Below are 13,048 nucleotides of genomic sequence, written 5' to 3'. Positions count from 1 at the left end.
TGTGGATGCCCTTATATTACAAACGGCGTAGTACCGCGGCCCTCCCATATACAGTCAACCGACTGGGTGACTGTGAGGTGGGAACCTGCAGATACAGAGGGCTTGGCTGTATGCTATGCTCTACGGCCATGACATGGGTGTGTTTTCCTAAAGTAAAATAGAACCGGTCTCTAACACAGCAGGATGTTTACTGCTACCAATGTTTAGGAGGGAAAAAAAAACCATTTGCACTAAAATGTATGACATCATTATTTGCTTAATCTGTGTATCTAAAGCAGCTTCAAATTACCCAACTTTAAGTTGGGTAATGTTCATGACTCATGAATAATTTGGCCTTGATAAAATTCTAATTTGGCATGGATGGACACCAAAATCAAAAGTCTGGGACCCAAAGAGAACAAACAATGAATCACTATCATTCCCAAAACTAAAATTTTGCCTCTGAGACAAAGGAATTTGTTTGTTTTTTAGGGAAGTCATAAATGTCATGACCCATAAACAAACATGAATCTAAATAAGTGTTCCATTTTTCAAAACGTAAACTTGGAAGAAGACTTTAAAAAGGATAAAGTAACTAAATGCACACAACAGACACAAACAAAAACGAAGGAATTAAAAATATTCCATGTAGGCAATGATATTGCAGTAAAGCAAATCATAGTGGTTTAAAACAGTTTCGCATCTGGTATTTGATATTAACTATCTCCAAGAAACTTTGAGTGAGAGGAAATAACAATCTCCTTTTACAGATTATAGGAATTTAATGATAGAATTCATGGCAGCAGAGTGGTCACTCCATCTGAAACTCAAGATCATTTTCTTTAAGATTTCAGTTTAATTTGCCAAATGTCTCCATTCTTTGTTTAGAATCGAGGGGGTGGTTTGATATTGTAGGGAAAGACAAGACTCCATTTAAGCATAAATAAGGAAAAGAAAAAGTGTACTATTTTCTTAAGGAAAGGTTGTAGGGCCGTTAACAATATGTCTTTTTAAGTAAGGTAATTATTTTTGCCATTTCAGGAAAAGGCATTAAACTTTTGAACACCAGTTGGCTGAGGAGGTGATAAGCGGTCAGTTTTCCATACTCCCAGCCAGTTCCGAGGAGGGAATAAATGCTACCTGTCTTGGAGTGGCACCAACTCTTATTTTAGAATCTTCCTGAACAACCACAATGTCAAAGTCTGCTCTTTTGTTTTGTTTTGTTTTGGAAAATGTTCACCCATTTCAAGCATTTAAGCAAGATGGAAGCAAAAGTATTATTAATTTTATGAATATTTCCTCTATACAAAAAAGAATATTAAATAAGCAATGTTATTTTAATCCTATTTCTGATGCCCCCCAAAATAAGCATAGCTGTTTTATTAGAAAAATTAGGATGAGAATGAAAAACTACTGTGAAGAAAATTGCTTTACATTACAATTTTAAATTGAATAATATAACTGGAGAAATATAACAACACTTAAATATAAACCTTCATTTTATAGAATTACATACAGTTCTAGTCCTAAAATAAATACAAAAAATCACTTTTAAAAAAGATCGTACCAGTATCTCATATAGATTTGTATGGATAATGTACATGGATATGTAAAGACTTGTATAGATAATGTATTATCTAATTCTTTATTCATTTACATATTGCTGAGTTATCTATTTAGTGTTCAATCCTTCGTTTCAGATTCAGTCTGCAAAAAATTCTGTATACATGTGTGTGTGTGTGTGTAATATTTGATCAGCAGTTCCTAAAATACTCCAACTAACATCCGTACTGGAATCCTAAGGAAGTGAATGCTTTCAAGATGTTATTGAGTAAAAACATGTTCTTCGCTCTTGAAGAGCTGGGAACTGTGTCCACCACTTACCCTGAATTTCCTCTTCTTGCCCACTCACACACTTCCAAGGGCTCCCCCAGGACCATCAAGCACCAATTTCAGCACCAAGAAATTCACAGTGTTCACTGACTATCATAGAACCCTCAAGCAAAATCAACTGTTATGAACAAATCCGGGAACTCAGGTAACCCAGACTTACCCTAAGAGAAGGAAAGTATTTACTCCAAGATTCATCTCAGTGACAGCACAGACCAGACACTTTGCTGGTTGCCATTCTAGAAGAGCACCCCAAAGGAGAAGGGCAATCATGCTTTCTAAACAAATTTACCCAAGTTTAACTCTCGCAAATAACCTGGTACCATGACATTTTCATTATATTTTATTTGGTGAAAGTATATTTTTCATCGTTTCGATATTCTGGGATGATTTCACTGTAAATTTAGAATGCATATGAATATCTCTCCTGTGCCAATAAATAATACAAAGATTTGAGATGTTTACATATTAAAGTAGCAACGTTAGCCTGTTTTTAAACAGAGATTTAAAGTTGAAGGTAATTAGGCTTTGAAAGCATTCAGGATGACTTCATGTGAAATTATATGGCATTATAATGCTCTGGGTACCAAAGTCTTTTTTACCCAGTGACTTAAGGATGGAGCACTTTAGGGCACGACCATCATCCCCTTCTCCTGGATTTGGTGGTCTGTGGCCGGAGCTGTCTCCGTCCAGCTCAGACACAAACCCAGGCACGCAGGAGAGGCAGAAGTGTATTATAACAGATCTACAGTACATAGCCTTGCTACATTGAATGATTAAACACCTTGGATTTTCCCCAACTGTCTCAAAATCAAACATGCTGTTCCCATATTGTAGAATTCAGGAAAGCTGTCAGTAAGCTTATAATAAAAAACATGTCATAAGTTAGGTGGGAAGGTGCTGAAGAATCACTGTGAAAAATATCACAGCTACATCACATGCCTAGGAATAGTACTTAACATCTATGGTATTTATCTGAGGATGCAGCCCATCTGTTTAACAAAAAATGTACAGAATGCTTACTATATACCAGTCATAATTCCAACAGGGATTTTATACCTACCTATAGATATTTTAAGTATATATAGTATATACATGTATTTGTTCCCAACCTTCACCACTTATAATAAATGCATTACTACCACGTAAAAGGTGGAGAAAATGGTAATTTGGAGACCAAGTTTTAGGGTAAAATAAATTACAAAATAAATGGCTAATTAAAATCTTTACAAGTATAGAAAATGGCAAACCATGTCTTTCTGAGTTACTCCAAAATAATTATCTTCTCCTTGCTTGTCCAAACCAGGACAATGCTGAAGCTGACCTTGTTGAGTAGTCTGACTTTCAAACCCTGAAGTGTTGTTACATGAGGCTGTGCATCTGAAGACTCCCTCTTTCATTATGTCCATCTTATAATAGTCGTCTTTTGAGGTTGAGTAAATTTTTCTGCCACATTAAAAAAAATTATAAGAGTAACTACAAAAGAATCATACGATTCACTCAATAACTCATTTCTGCCCCTTTTCTGCTCTTACCGCTAGGAGGAATACTTGTAAGCAGATGTGCAATGAAGGAATTGCCAGGACACTTTAGTGTTCTCTCTCTCTTTTTAAAATTTCCAGCTAACTTAGGAATAAATATAAACCATGGAGCATCTAATCTCATATACTATGATTTTTAAATATTCTTTCAATAGATTGTCTAAAAATGTTTGGCTAGTCAAGAAAGAACACCTAAAGCTACTGTCGGCGGTTTGAAGAACCATTAAGAGCTGTGTGTGTGTGTGTGTGTGTGTGTGTGTGTGTGTGTGTGTGTATCTAAGCATGACCACTGTTTACACTTCTTGCTCTGTTTGGAATTCCAGCCCTAAGAGCAAAGATGACTGTTGTTAATATATTGTATAAATGTTTCTGGACAGTACGGTGATGGTGCTTATGTAAGTTAAGTGGTCATCACCATCATCAGCAGAAACCCGGAGCATACAGAGGACTTCAAATAACGTTTATGGGTCCCAGACATGTCAAGGAAGCTTGCAGTTGGAAGTGGCTTCTGGGAAGCTGTTGCCCAGCTTCTAGTCCACTTTTCTTGACACTTCTGCAAAGTGATGCCAGGGTAAGCTCCTGAAAACACAACTCTCAGCATATCACTGAAGAATCTGCAGTGGCTCCTGTTGCTTTCAACCCAGTCTCAAACCTAATTCCTGCTCTTGGGTTTCTTACACTTTCCACAACATTCCCCTAGGATTTCCTTAAAGCTCAGGACTCTTCAGCCAGAGGGGTCTGTTCCCAGGTGCCCGCTGACCACCCTGCCATTACTAACCTCTCTACTTAGCTCTCACACTTCAATATCCTCTCACCCTTTCTACAACCAGCAAACACCCACTTTTCACAACTGACACAACATCATCCCACCTTTCCTCTGCCTGCCCATGCAACCCCCAGAAGCCCAGCCAACAACTTCTGGTAAAGCAGGAGACTCTCGTGCAAAATCTCCCATACTGTCTGCATTCATGGTTTAGCTCTGGTATCATAGCTTAATTTCTGGTATTTTTAATGAGTAAGTTTCTTGTTTCTCAAAAACCACAATATGCTTGTTATAAACAGGAATCACTCACTCTACATTTATAGACAGGAATCAGTCACTCTACATTTTTGCATCATTCAGTGCATTGTAATCTCCTGCTTAGAAATGAAGCTGCCACTAGTGAAAATTAATTAAAATGCCCTTGAATTGAAGTAGATTTAAATATGAGAACTCACAAGGAAAAGCACATAAGCCTGCTTCTAACAGGGAAAGTGGAGGTGGCGGTGTCCCTAGGGTCTCCTTTTTGAGTCCTTCAATTTCCCTTCCAGGCTGTCCCTGAGGTAACAGGTGACTGAGGAAGGGAGCCCGTGGAAAAGACCAGCTCTCCAATCCAGTCCCTTACCATAAGCCCTTAAATTGCATGAACTTCAGATCCTAGAATTTTTCTAGAAATGCAGTATGTATACATTTTAATTCTCCCCGCCTCCCCTAGCAGGGTCCGTGGCAGCATCTCATAAATAAATACTTTGTCTTCAATGAAGTTTAGATACATTCAAATTTAGAGTATAAATGAAGACTATAAATAGCTTTATGTCAGGTCAGATCAAGGTTGTAACACCAAGTAATTTATGAAAATGAGCTTTGGGGCTTCAGAATTTCACAAAAGGAATCATCAGGGATCCCTTCTAACATGTGAAAGCCACTAGGGCGCTATCAATACCAGGAAAGGGGAAGAATCCACCAACATAAGGTTATTTTAAGGCACCTATTTGATTCAGTGACGGATGCCCAATAAAGCAAAATAAATAAAACACAGTCTTTTCTCTCTCCAACAGTTAAGCTACAAATTCTAGGGGGGGGAGAAAAGTAAATTTGTATAGGAACCACTGGAATAATTTGCATGAGTACATTTCAGAAGAGACAATTACCCGGATAAATCTAAACTATTTACAGTAAATTTTTGAATTGCATTATAAATCAAGTTAACTATTATCTCTTATTGTTTAAAGTTCTCTGCTACGTCGGTCTTTTTTAATATGAAAAGTTAACAATACCTTAATCCACAAGTTACACAAATCTGAAGTGACAAATACATGTCTTGAAACACAGAGTAGGCCTGTGCAGTGTCTGGAGGATGCATATCTCCAGGAACAATCTAACTGGTGAAAAGTGGAGCCACACATGTACGTGGGGAAGTTGGCAGAGGCATGACGTCTCTGCCACTCAGGTCTGTTCTGTCCAAATCCAACCATTCCTGAAAGGTCACTGGACGTAGGTAAGATCACAATCTTCCACTTAAGTTATATTAGTTATATATAAGTATGCAGCCATTCCTACGAGAGTGCTATGGACGAGTTTACGATCTGTTTTTAATCAGAGGGCACCATGAGGTAAACCCTGGAAGGAAGTCCAAGTCTCTTCCAGACTGACCCGTTGTGGGGAACTGGGGCCTAAAAAATCGTAACAAGGGGGCCCTCGCACAGACCAGCACTTCTCTCTGTCTCCCTGCACACCGCGTGGCTCACAGGAGGAAGGGAGTGTGGACTATGGGTCCTTCCCAAACCTTGAAGGTGCAAACCCATTACCACACTTTTCTAAAATACATGATGCAAAAGTTTTTTTTTTTTCAAAGGAATAGAAAAGGAAAAGTTTTACTCTTGCTCCTAAGTCATTTGGGTCTTAGGTTTGTCATCTTTAATGAAATATACTCACATCTATCTCACGGAGGTGTAGTGAGAAACAAAGTGAAATTAACAGATAGATCGTCAGGCCATTGCAGGCACAACCTAATGATGTAGTATGTAAACGTCTACTCTGGATGTGGGCACGTGTGGCCCACCATCCAGATCCACCATCCAGAGGGTGAGCTGAACCTGCGAGGAGCCCTGTGGCTGCCAAAGATGGCAGCAATGCTGGGGCAAACAAACCCTCATTCCTCTCGCTCCAGCTCCCGTGTCCTGAACCAGCCGGGGAAATGGCATGCCAGGATGCACCCAGGCTGATCTCAAGGAGACAAAGACCTCCCTCTCAAGGGCCCCAGACCTGGGGGGCCGGAAAGAAATGTCCCAAACCCACACCCTCCACCCTTCTCAGATCAACTCCGAAGGACATGAACAGAGACGCACTGGTCTCACTGATATCGGTAACTAATTGCTTCCTATAAAGCAATTTTGCCGATTATTAACTGTCTAGGGAACCAGTAGCTGACATCAGGTGTTTACAGTTCAGAAGAAGGAATGCAAAGAAGTCGAAACCCAAATGAAAGATGAACTGAGCTTTTTATGTCCCAAGCCATACATCCCCAGCAAACTTCAGAGTAAGACAGGAGATTGGCCACTTAGCCATATAGGCTAAGGAATATTGTAAACATCACAACCATAGAATTGCCATTAAAGAATCAGATACCTGGGAAAAGGGGACAAGACTCCAATCCTTGAGTTACACCATCCTTTGTCCTCCTCTTAGGGAGTCAAACACTGAGCCTCTAACATAAATTGACGCAGAATGAAGCAAAGAGGAGATTGTGCAAAGGTTTCCGCTTTCACAAACATTCCACGTGTCCCTAATATTGAACTTCCTTTCTGAAGATTGATGCTTGGTTGCTGTCAAGAAGCATGAGAATTTGAAGTACATCAGAGGAACGTCATGGGTACTGCAAACATGAAGCACGGAGAAGGCTGCAAGTAAGTGGCTAAAAGTTACAGCCACATGTATGGCCTATTTTTACTTGAATAAAATGTACCTTCTCATTCCCGATGCAGCATAACAGGATATGCATACTGTTAATTTTCCTTTAGGGATTGTAATAAGACCTGTCAAATGCTCAAATAGTCCTTTAAAATATATTACACAGTTTAAATCCTTCCCATGCTTGACAATTATTTTTCTTTAATGGGATGTAAGCATGTAAAGCTGATTTTACTTCTCCAAAGAGTCCTAAGTTTAGTAAAGTCTTAAGTGACTTATGGAATCATGCCTCCATCTTCCAGCATCCATCCATGAAAACTAGTCTCTTCTCTTCCTGGAAGTGCCCTAATCCTACAACTAGAACCAACATTTTGCTATGATTAAAACATTGATGCGAGGTTAATTTCTTCCACTCCCTTATCTTTCATACTAATCAGTCACCAGATCTATAGTGTAGCACCTGTAACAGCTCTTCCTTTGTTCCCACTGCCCCCGCTCTATGCTGACTATGCCTCACTGCCCTTCCAGGCTATTACTATGGCTTCTCAACTAGATTAGGCCCCAGGCAGTTCTTCTGACCTCAAATAAACCCCGTAAATTACTTCAAATGTCTTCATACTATCTATGCCTTTCAGGTGCTTCCGTCATGAATAACCCCTCCAAGACCCAAAGCATGATATTCAAATTCTGTAAACTGGTTCAGGCCATATACATTGTAACCCCATCCACCTCGACAAACTTACTCTTACTTAAGGGTCTTCACTGTTATCCTATATAATCCCACAGCTGCACTCAAATAGTTCTCCTTGTCTTTTCACCTTTGCACACCGTCCAAGACATGAAAGGGACCCCTGAGCTTGATGCAACCATCTGCTGGAAGTTCCTCCCCAAGTTACAGCTCAAGTTCTGCCTTATGTCAAGGCACCCAGACCAACAAGGCCACATGAATGACTCTCTTGCCCAAACTTGAAGACACAGACAATGTTTTGGTATCCTTCCCCTGATAACTCACAGTATTTTTGTGTTACAGTCTTTATTTTTGTTCTACCTGAGTTGTAAGCTCCTTGAAAAAAGAAAAGATGGCTTCTGTCTTTTAAGATGCCCCATGCCTAATACAGTACATCGCAAACGTGACAATTATATAATGAAGATGATAAAAAACAATGAAATTAGTCATTGTTACACATGATGGATCAGTGAGTCTAAGACTGTCATTGCGCATGAGAATGACTTAGGATGCTAGTTAAAAATGTATATTCCTAGACTTAAGTCCATATATTTGGTTGGTCTCAGGTAAGGAGAACAAAAAATTAAAGATCTCTAGGGAACTGTGATGCAGTTAGCACAAAGATGATATTTTGAAAAACATCACCACTGATTAACTTGACATAAAAAATAAAACAAATACAAAATTATGCAGAATTTTAAAAAGATGGAGAAATAAATCTGGTATGTTGCAAAATGGTTGCTATTATTAGAAAGTCTTGTGATAGTCACTATGTGTATTTTTACTATGTTAATTAAAAATAGCTATTCTCATTAAAGCAACTGATATTAATATTAAGCTGATCTATTTTTAGCACTGAAACTATAAATGTAGGTATATTTAAAGTTATGCAAATGACTGAAAATAACATGTTATATTTTTCTATGCAATAATATTAGATTTTCTAGAGTATTCACTTCATTGACACAAGACTGTAAAATCTTTAAGCTTTCTTTTGTTGAGTTCAATCTTTATTAACAATGGCATTTGTGATGTAAGATATGCTTTCCTTGCATTTATTACTCTAAAAATATATAAGGATCTAGGTGCTTAAACTCTCAGTCCAACCAAGTTTTTTGGAATAAAAGGATATTTCATGATACGAAGTAATGAAGTAGTTCTTCCTTTTGTGAATCATAAACCAACTTTTCTCCTAAAACCAAACTCAACTCCAACTAGAGTCAGCTCTATCTAATCTCATGTCAGCAAATGATTGTAGTTAGTAAGCTAGTGCTTTTTCTATGTTCTGTAGTTTTCTTTAGTTTAATGATAATTTTAAATATTTCCTATTTTTCCCCATCATGCCCAGTTAACTTTAATTCTGTAATAGACCATACTTTGCTTGCCTTACTTTACTGATGTTGACTCACTTGCACTAACATCCTTCAGAAAAACACTTTAGGGGTTTTTAGTAAGTCATATATCCATGAATAATTAAAAAGAGGAAGCTAATAAAGGCAAATTTGGGTCGAGGGACAAGGAGATCTTGTTTCCACTTGTGATTTTACCTCCAATTTTTTGTATGGCTCTGGGGATGGGGTGAAGGATGGGATGGCTAAACTTGGTTCATAGCTTGCGAGCTGTTTTCTATTTTTTTAAATATTAAAAAATACTTCCTAAGTGTAAGTTATTAAAAAATCTCTATTGGGGATTATGTATATCTAGAGTCTTCTATTTACTTTCTGAAATTTCCTCTTGGAGTCTATGCAGATCACAGAGACTTAACAATCAGCTCCTGTCCAGGACTAACATCTCAGTGAGTTGCTCGTTTAGTCCACTAGGGAGAGACATGGAGTCTCGGGACCCTGGCATTTTTATGGCCACTAGACAGCAGTTTTGCTGAGGGCATTAACCACACATGCCTTCTACAGCGTCTACCCAACCACTGGGGAACACTTCAGTGCAGGAATAACACTCTGCCCTGCGGTCTGTTGAACTCGGAGACTTAAAACGATGTTCCATCGTGTGGTAAAGAGTTCACACTACATACAGAATACCAAACCATATTCACCATATAGAACATATAAAGATGGCCAAATACGAAAAGCCCAGAAAAAGTGCATACATTTTCATGGCAAAGGTAAAATCTGATTACCAGACCAATGAAGACAATTTTGAAAATGGAAGTAAACGAACGTGCACCTTCCAACCACACACCTGCACATCACACACGCGCGGTAAGCACAAGCGCATGCGCACACACGGGTACATCTATTCAGGATCCACCCGGCAGTTAGCGACTTATACCAGCTCTTGGCTTAACAGGACAGGCTTCTCATTTTACTTCCTACTTCACCCTTTCTCACTGTAAACCAAAGTGAGTTATCATAGGCAAGAGAGGAGTTGCCTTACTAAGTCATACTTTTAATAAAAAGTTTGAACTCTGCAGAAACAAAATGAATCGATATCGTGAAACTCAAGACATTCAAATTATAGGACATGTTAGTGAGTCTAAAACCGCATTTTTTTGTGGCATTTGAGGACAGGGAGACTTTTTCATGACAACAGTTCTACCAATGTAAATATTTGTGTTGAAAACTAGCTTACAGTTCACACAATGCATTCTTTCCTGCTCTTTCATGTCCAAGGTTTTACTCATTTTTTTCTTGACTCCATTGAATGACAAATTCCAATATTTAATCCCCCCCCAAATATAAGATACAAAGGTATTTTGGTTTTTAAAAATTAGTCTTCTCAAATTTTTTTTTAATGAAGGTACTAGGGATTGAACCCAGTACCTTCCTGCAAGCTAAGCACACACTCTACCACCAAGCTATATCTCCCCTCCCTAGGCTTCTCAATCTTAAAAGCCTATTTCAAAATAAAACTGGAAAGGCAATTTAATTTCTACCCATTCAGTATATGTTAATCAGTAAAGTCAACTCAGGGTTGACAGATACACACTTCACCTGCCATGAGCTGAAATAAAGCGCTACAGTATAGCTCCAGCCAGGGGTCCTGCAAGTGTGTGAACCGAGACTTCCCATCTTGTGCGGGACATAAAACTTCTTCAGGAGTTCAAGAACTCTGTGAAGCATTCTCTCCCTCCTATGTCAGATCTGAACTTTTTAGGTAAGTATATTCTCTTTTAGAGGTGCAAGTAAGAAGCAGGCACACATACACGGTATCTGAAAATCAGAATGCCTCAAAAGTATCTTCGCAATATTTCTCAGGCAAAGACTTAAACATCTCATTTAAAAAAACAAACCAACCAACCAGCGAACAAAATTCCCCTTACTCTACTGTGCTTTCCGACCAGATTTCAGAAATGCAGAGTTTATGAAGCTGAAAAGCCAAGCCTGATTATGATCTACTTTAGATTCTGCATCATCTCAAGTTTGACCAACTTCTCCAAGTGAATTTGAAGTCTGATGCCCTCGAGCCCGGTTACTAAATTCCTTTACACTTTTTCTAAAATCGCGCACAGCGCCTCATGCTCCATGTAAGAGGAACACTCCAGGAAAACAAGCCTCGGATGACTGGTTATCCAAGCCCCTGGAGCTGTTTGGAGTCGCGCTAATCTGCCAGGAAAGAAAAGAACACTTCGGATGGGGTTGAACTCGGGCTCTCCGGAGCCGAGACCCCCGCGCGGGGTCGAGACCCGCTGGGCGCACCGGTGGGGACTGCTTCCCAGGTGGTCACGCGATCGCTGTCACCAGCCACCTCTCGGGGCCCTCCACTCGTATAACTTGCTTTCCTATTTAGTAACAACTTTCTTTGAAAAAAGGCAAAGAAAACTTTTCTCCCAGAAAGCGGACACTCAGCTCAGTAACTGTGGCTCCAACATGCACAAGGTGAAGCACGAACCCCACACTCTGCACAGGTTCTGGGTCCTGGGCACCCAAGCCCCGCAGCCCCGCGCAGTCCCATGCCGCAGCGCGCCACCGCGCACCTACCTTGGCCTCGCCCGCGTCCGGCTCCGCGTCCGAGAAGCCGAGTCCCGACTCGAAGGCGGCGGCGGCGGGCGCCTGGCGCGGACCCGGGAGCAGCGCAGCGGCGAGCAGGGAACACGCCAGAGAGAAGAAGCCCAGCAAGTGCATGGTGGAAGGACCGCGAGCGCGCCGGGTCCGCGGGCGGGGCGGGCGCGGGCGCCCCTCTGCAAGGCTGCGCTCGCGGCTCGGCCCTTCCCCGAGGGCCGGGGGGACCCCGCGGCGAGCCGGCGCGGCGGGAGCGGGTCCGGGCTCGGCGCTCCCGACGCGGCGAGCCGCTCTCCCGGCCCGGGCCCGCGGAGGCGACAGGGTCAGGGCAGAGCCTCACAGGAAACCGGACATCCGAGCTCCCCGCGCGTCCGCAGCCCGCGAGGTGAGGCGAGGGCGCGGGAGGACGGCGCCTCGGCGTGCGCTCTGGGGAAGAGGGAGGCCAAGCCGAGCCGCCCCGCGAAGTTCGGGCCGGCAGCGCCCCCGGAGTCCGCGAGCCCCCCCTCCCTCCCCTTCCCCGAAGCGGGACGAGCCGGGCGGCCGGGACGGCGGGAGCGGCGGCGGCGCCGGGGTGGGAGGAGGGCGGCGGGGCACCGGGCGGCGAGGCCGGGGAGCTCGGGGCGCGGGGCCTCGGAGCGCCGGGCTGCGCGGCGGCGGCGGCGGCGGCGGCGGGCGCAGGGGCAGGGCATGGCTGACGCGCCCTCTGCCTGCGCTTATGTGAGAGAAAGCGGCCGAGGGAGGGAGCGTGCCGGGCCCGGCCGCCCTCCCCTCGCACTTGCCTCGGAAGCTCTCTCCCCGGAGCTCCCCGCGGCCCTCGCCGCCTCCCGGCGCCCCTCCTCCCTCCCCCGCCCCCTCCCGGGAGCGCGGCCCGAGGCGCGGGTTCGTCCCGGGGCCCGCGCTCTGCGCTCCGGCTCTGAGGCGACGGCCCCGCGCCCGTCACGGTGGGAGCGGGAGTAAAGGGGTGTGCGGGGAGGGCCGAGCCGCCCCTTTGTCCTCGGTGGCCCCCAGCTCGGCTCCGGTCCGACGCCGGTCAGCCTGGCCCCCAGCGCTCGGCTCGAGGTGTGGAAAGAGCCCGAGAGTTCCAGAAGGTCCGAGAGAAAGTGGGCACCGTGACGGGGCCAGACGCCGGTGGTCCTGGGAACCGGCCGCTGTCCGCTGTCCCCTCGTCTGGGCAACTCGAGGGGCCTGGGGAAGCCAGAACTAGGGGAGCCCTGGGAATGCAGTCCCGGCCATGGGGGTGAGCACCTAGGATCCCTTCGGAATCCAGAACTTGTGGCAGGTGGGG

General features: G+C 43.2%; 1 protein-coding gene across 1 annotated transcript in view; it reads right to left on the bottom strand.

The window, feature by feature from the left end:
* VEGFC (vascular endothelial growth factor C) overlaps window positions 1-12,019 on the bottom strand; it is an 80,742-nt gene extending 68,723 nt beyond the window's left edge. The window contains exon 1 of the mRNA XM_031440348.2: window positions 11,743-12,019. Within this exon, the coding sequence (XP_031296208.1) occupies window positions 11,743-11,886 (144 nt within the window). The 5' untranslated portion in view covers window positions 11,887-12,019. The remainder of the gene's footprint in view (window positions 1-11,742) is intronic.
* Window positions 12,020-13,048: the final 1,029 nt, after the last annotated feature.

Source organism: Camelus dromedarius, chromosome 22 (genome assembly GCF_036321535.1).
Source record: "Camelus dromedarius isolate mCamDro1 chromosome 22, mCamDro1.pat, whole genome shotgun sequence".
NCBI classification, from domain to species: Eukaryota; Metazoa; Chordata; class Mammalia; order Artiodactyla; family Camelidae; genus Camelus; species Camelus dromedarius.
Note: the sequence above shows the minus strand (reverse complement) of the source record. Positions and strands in the feature narration are given on the sequence as shown.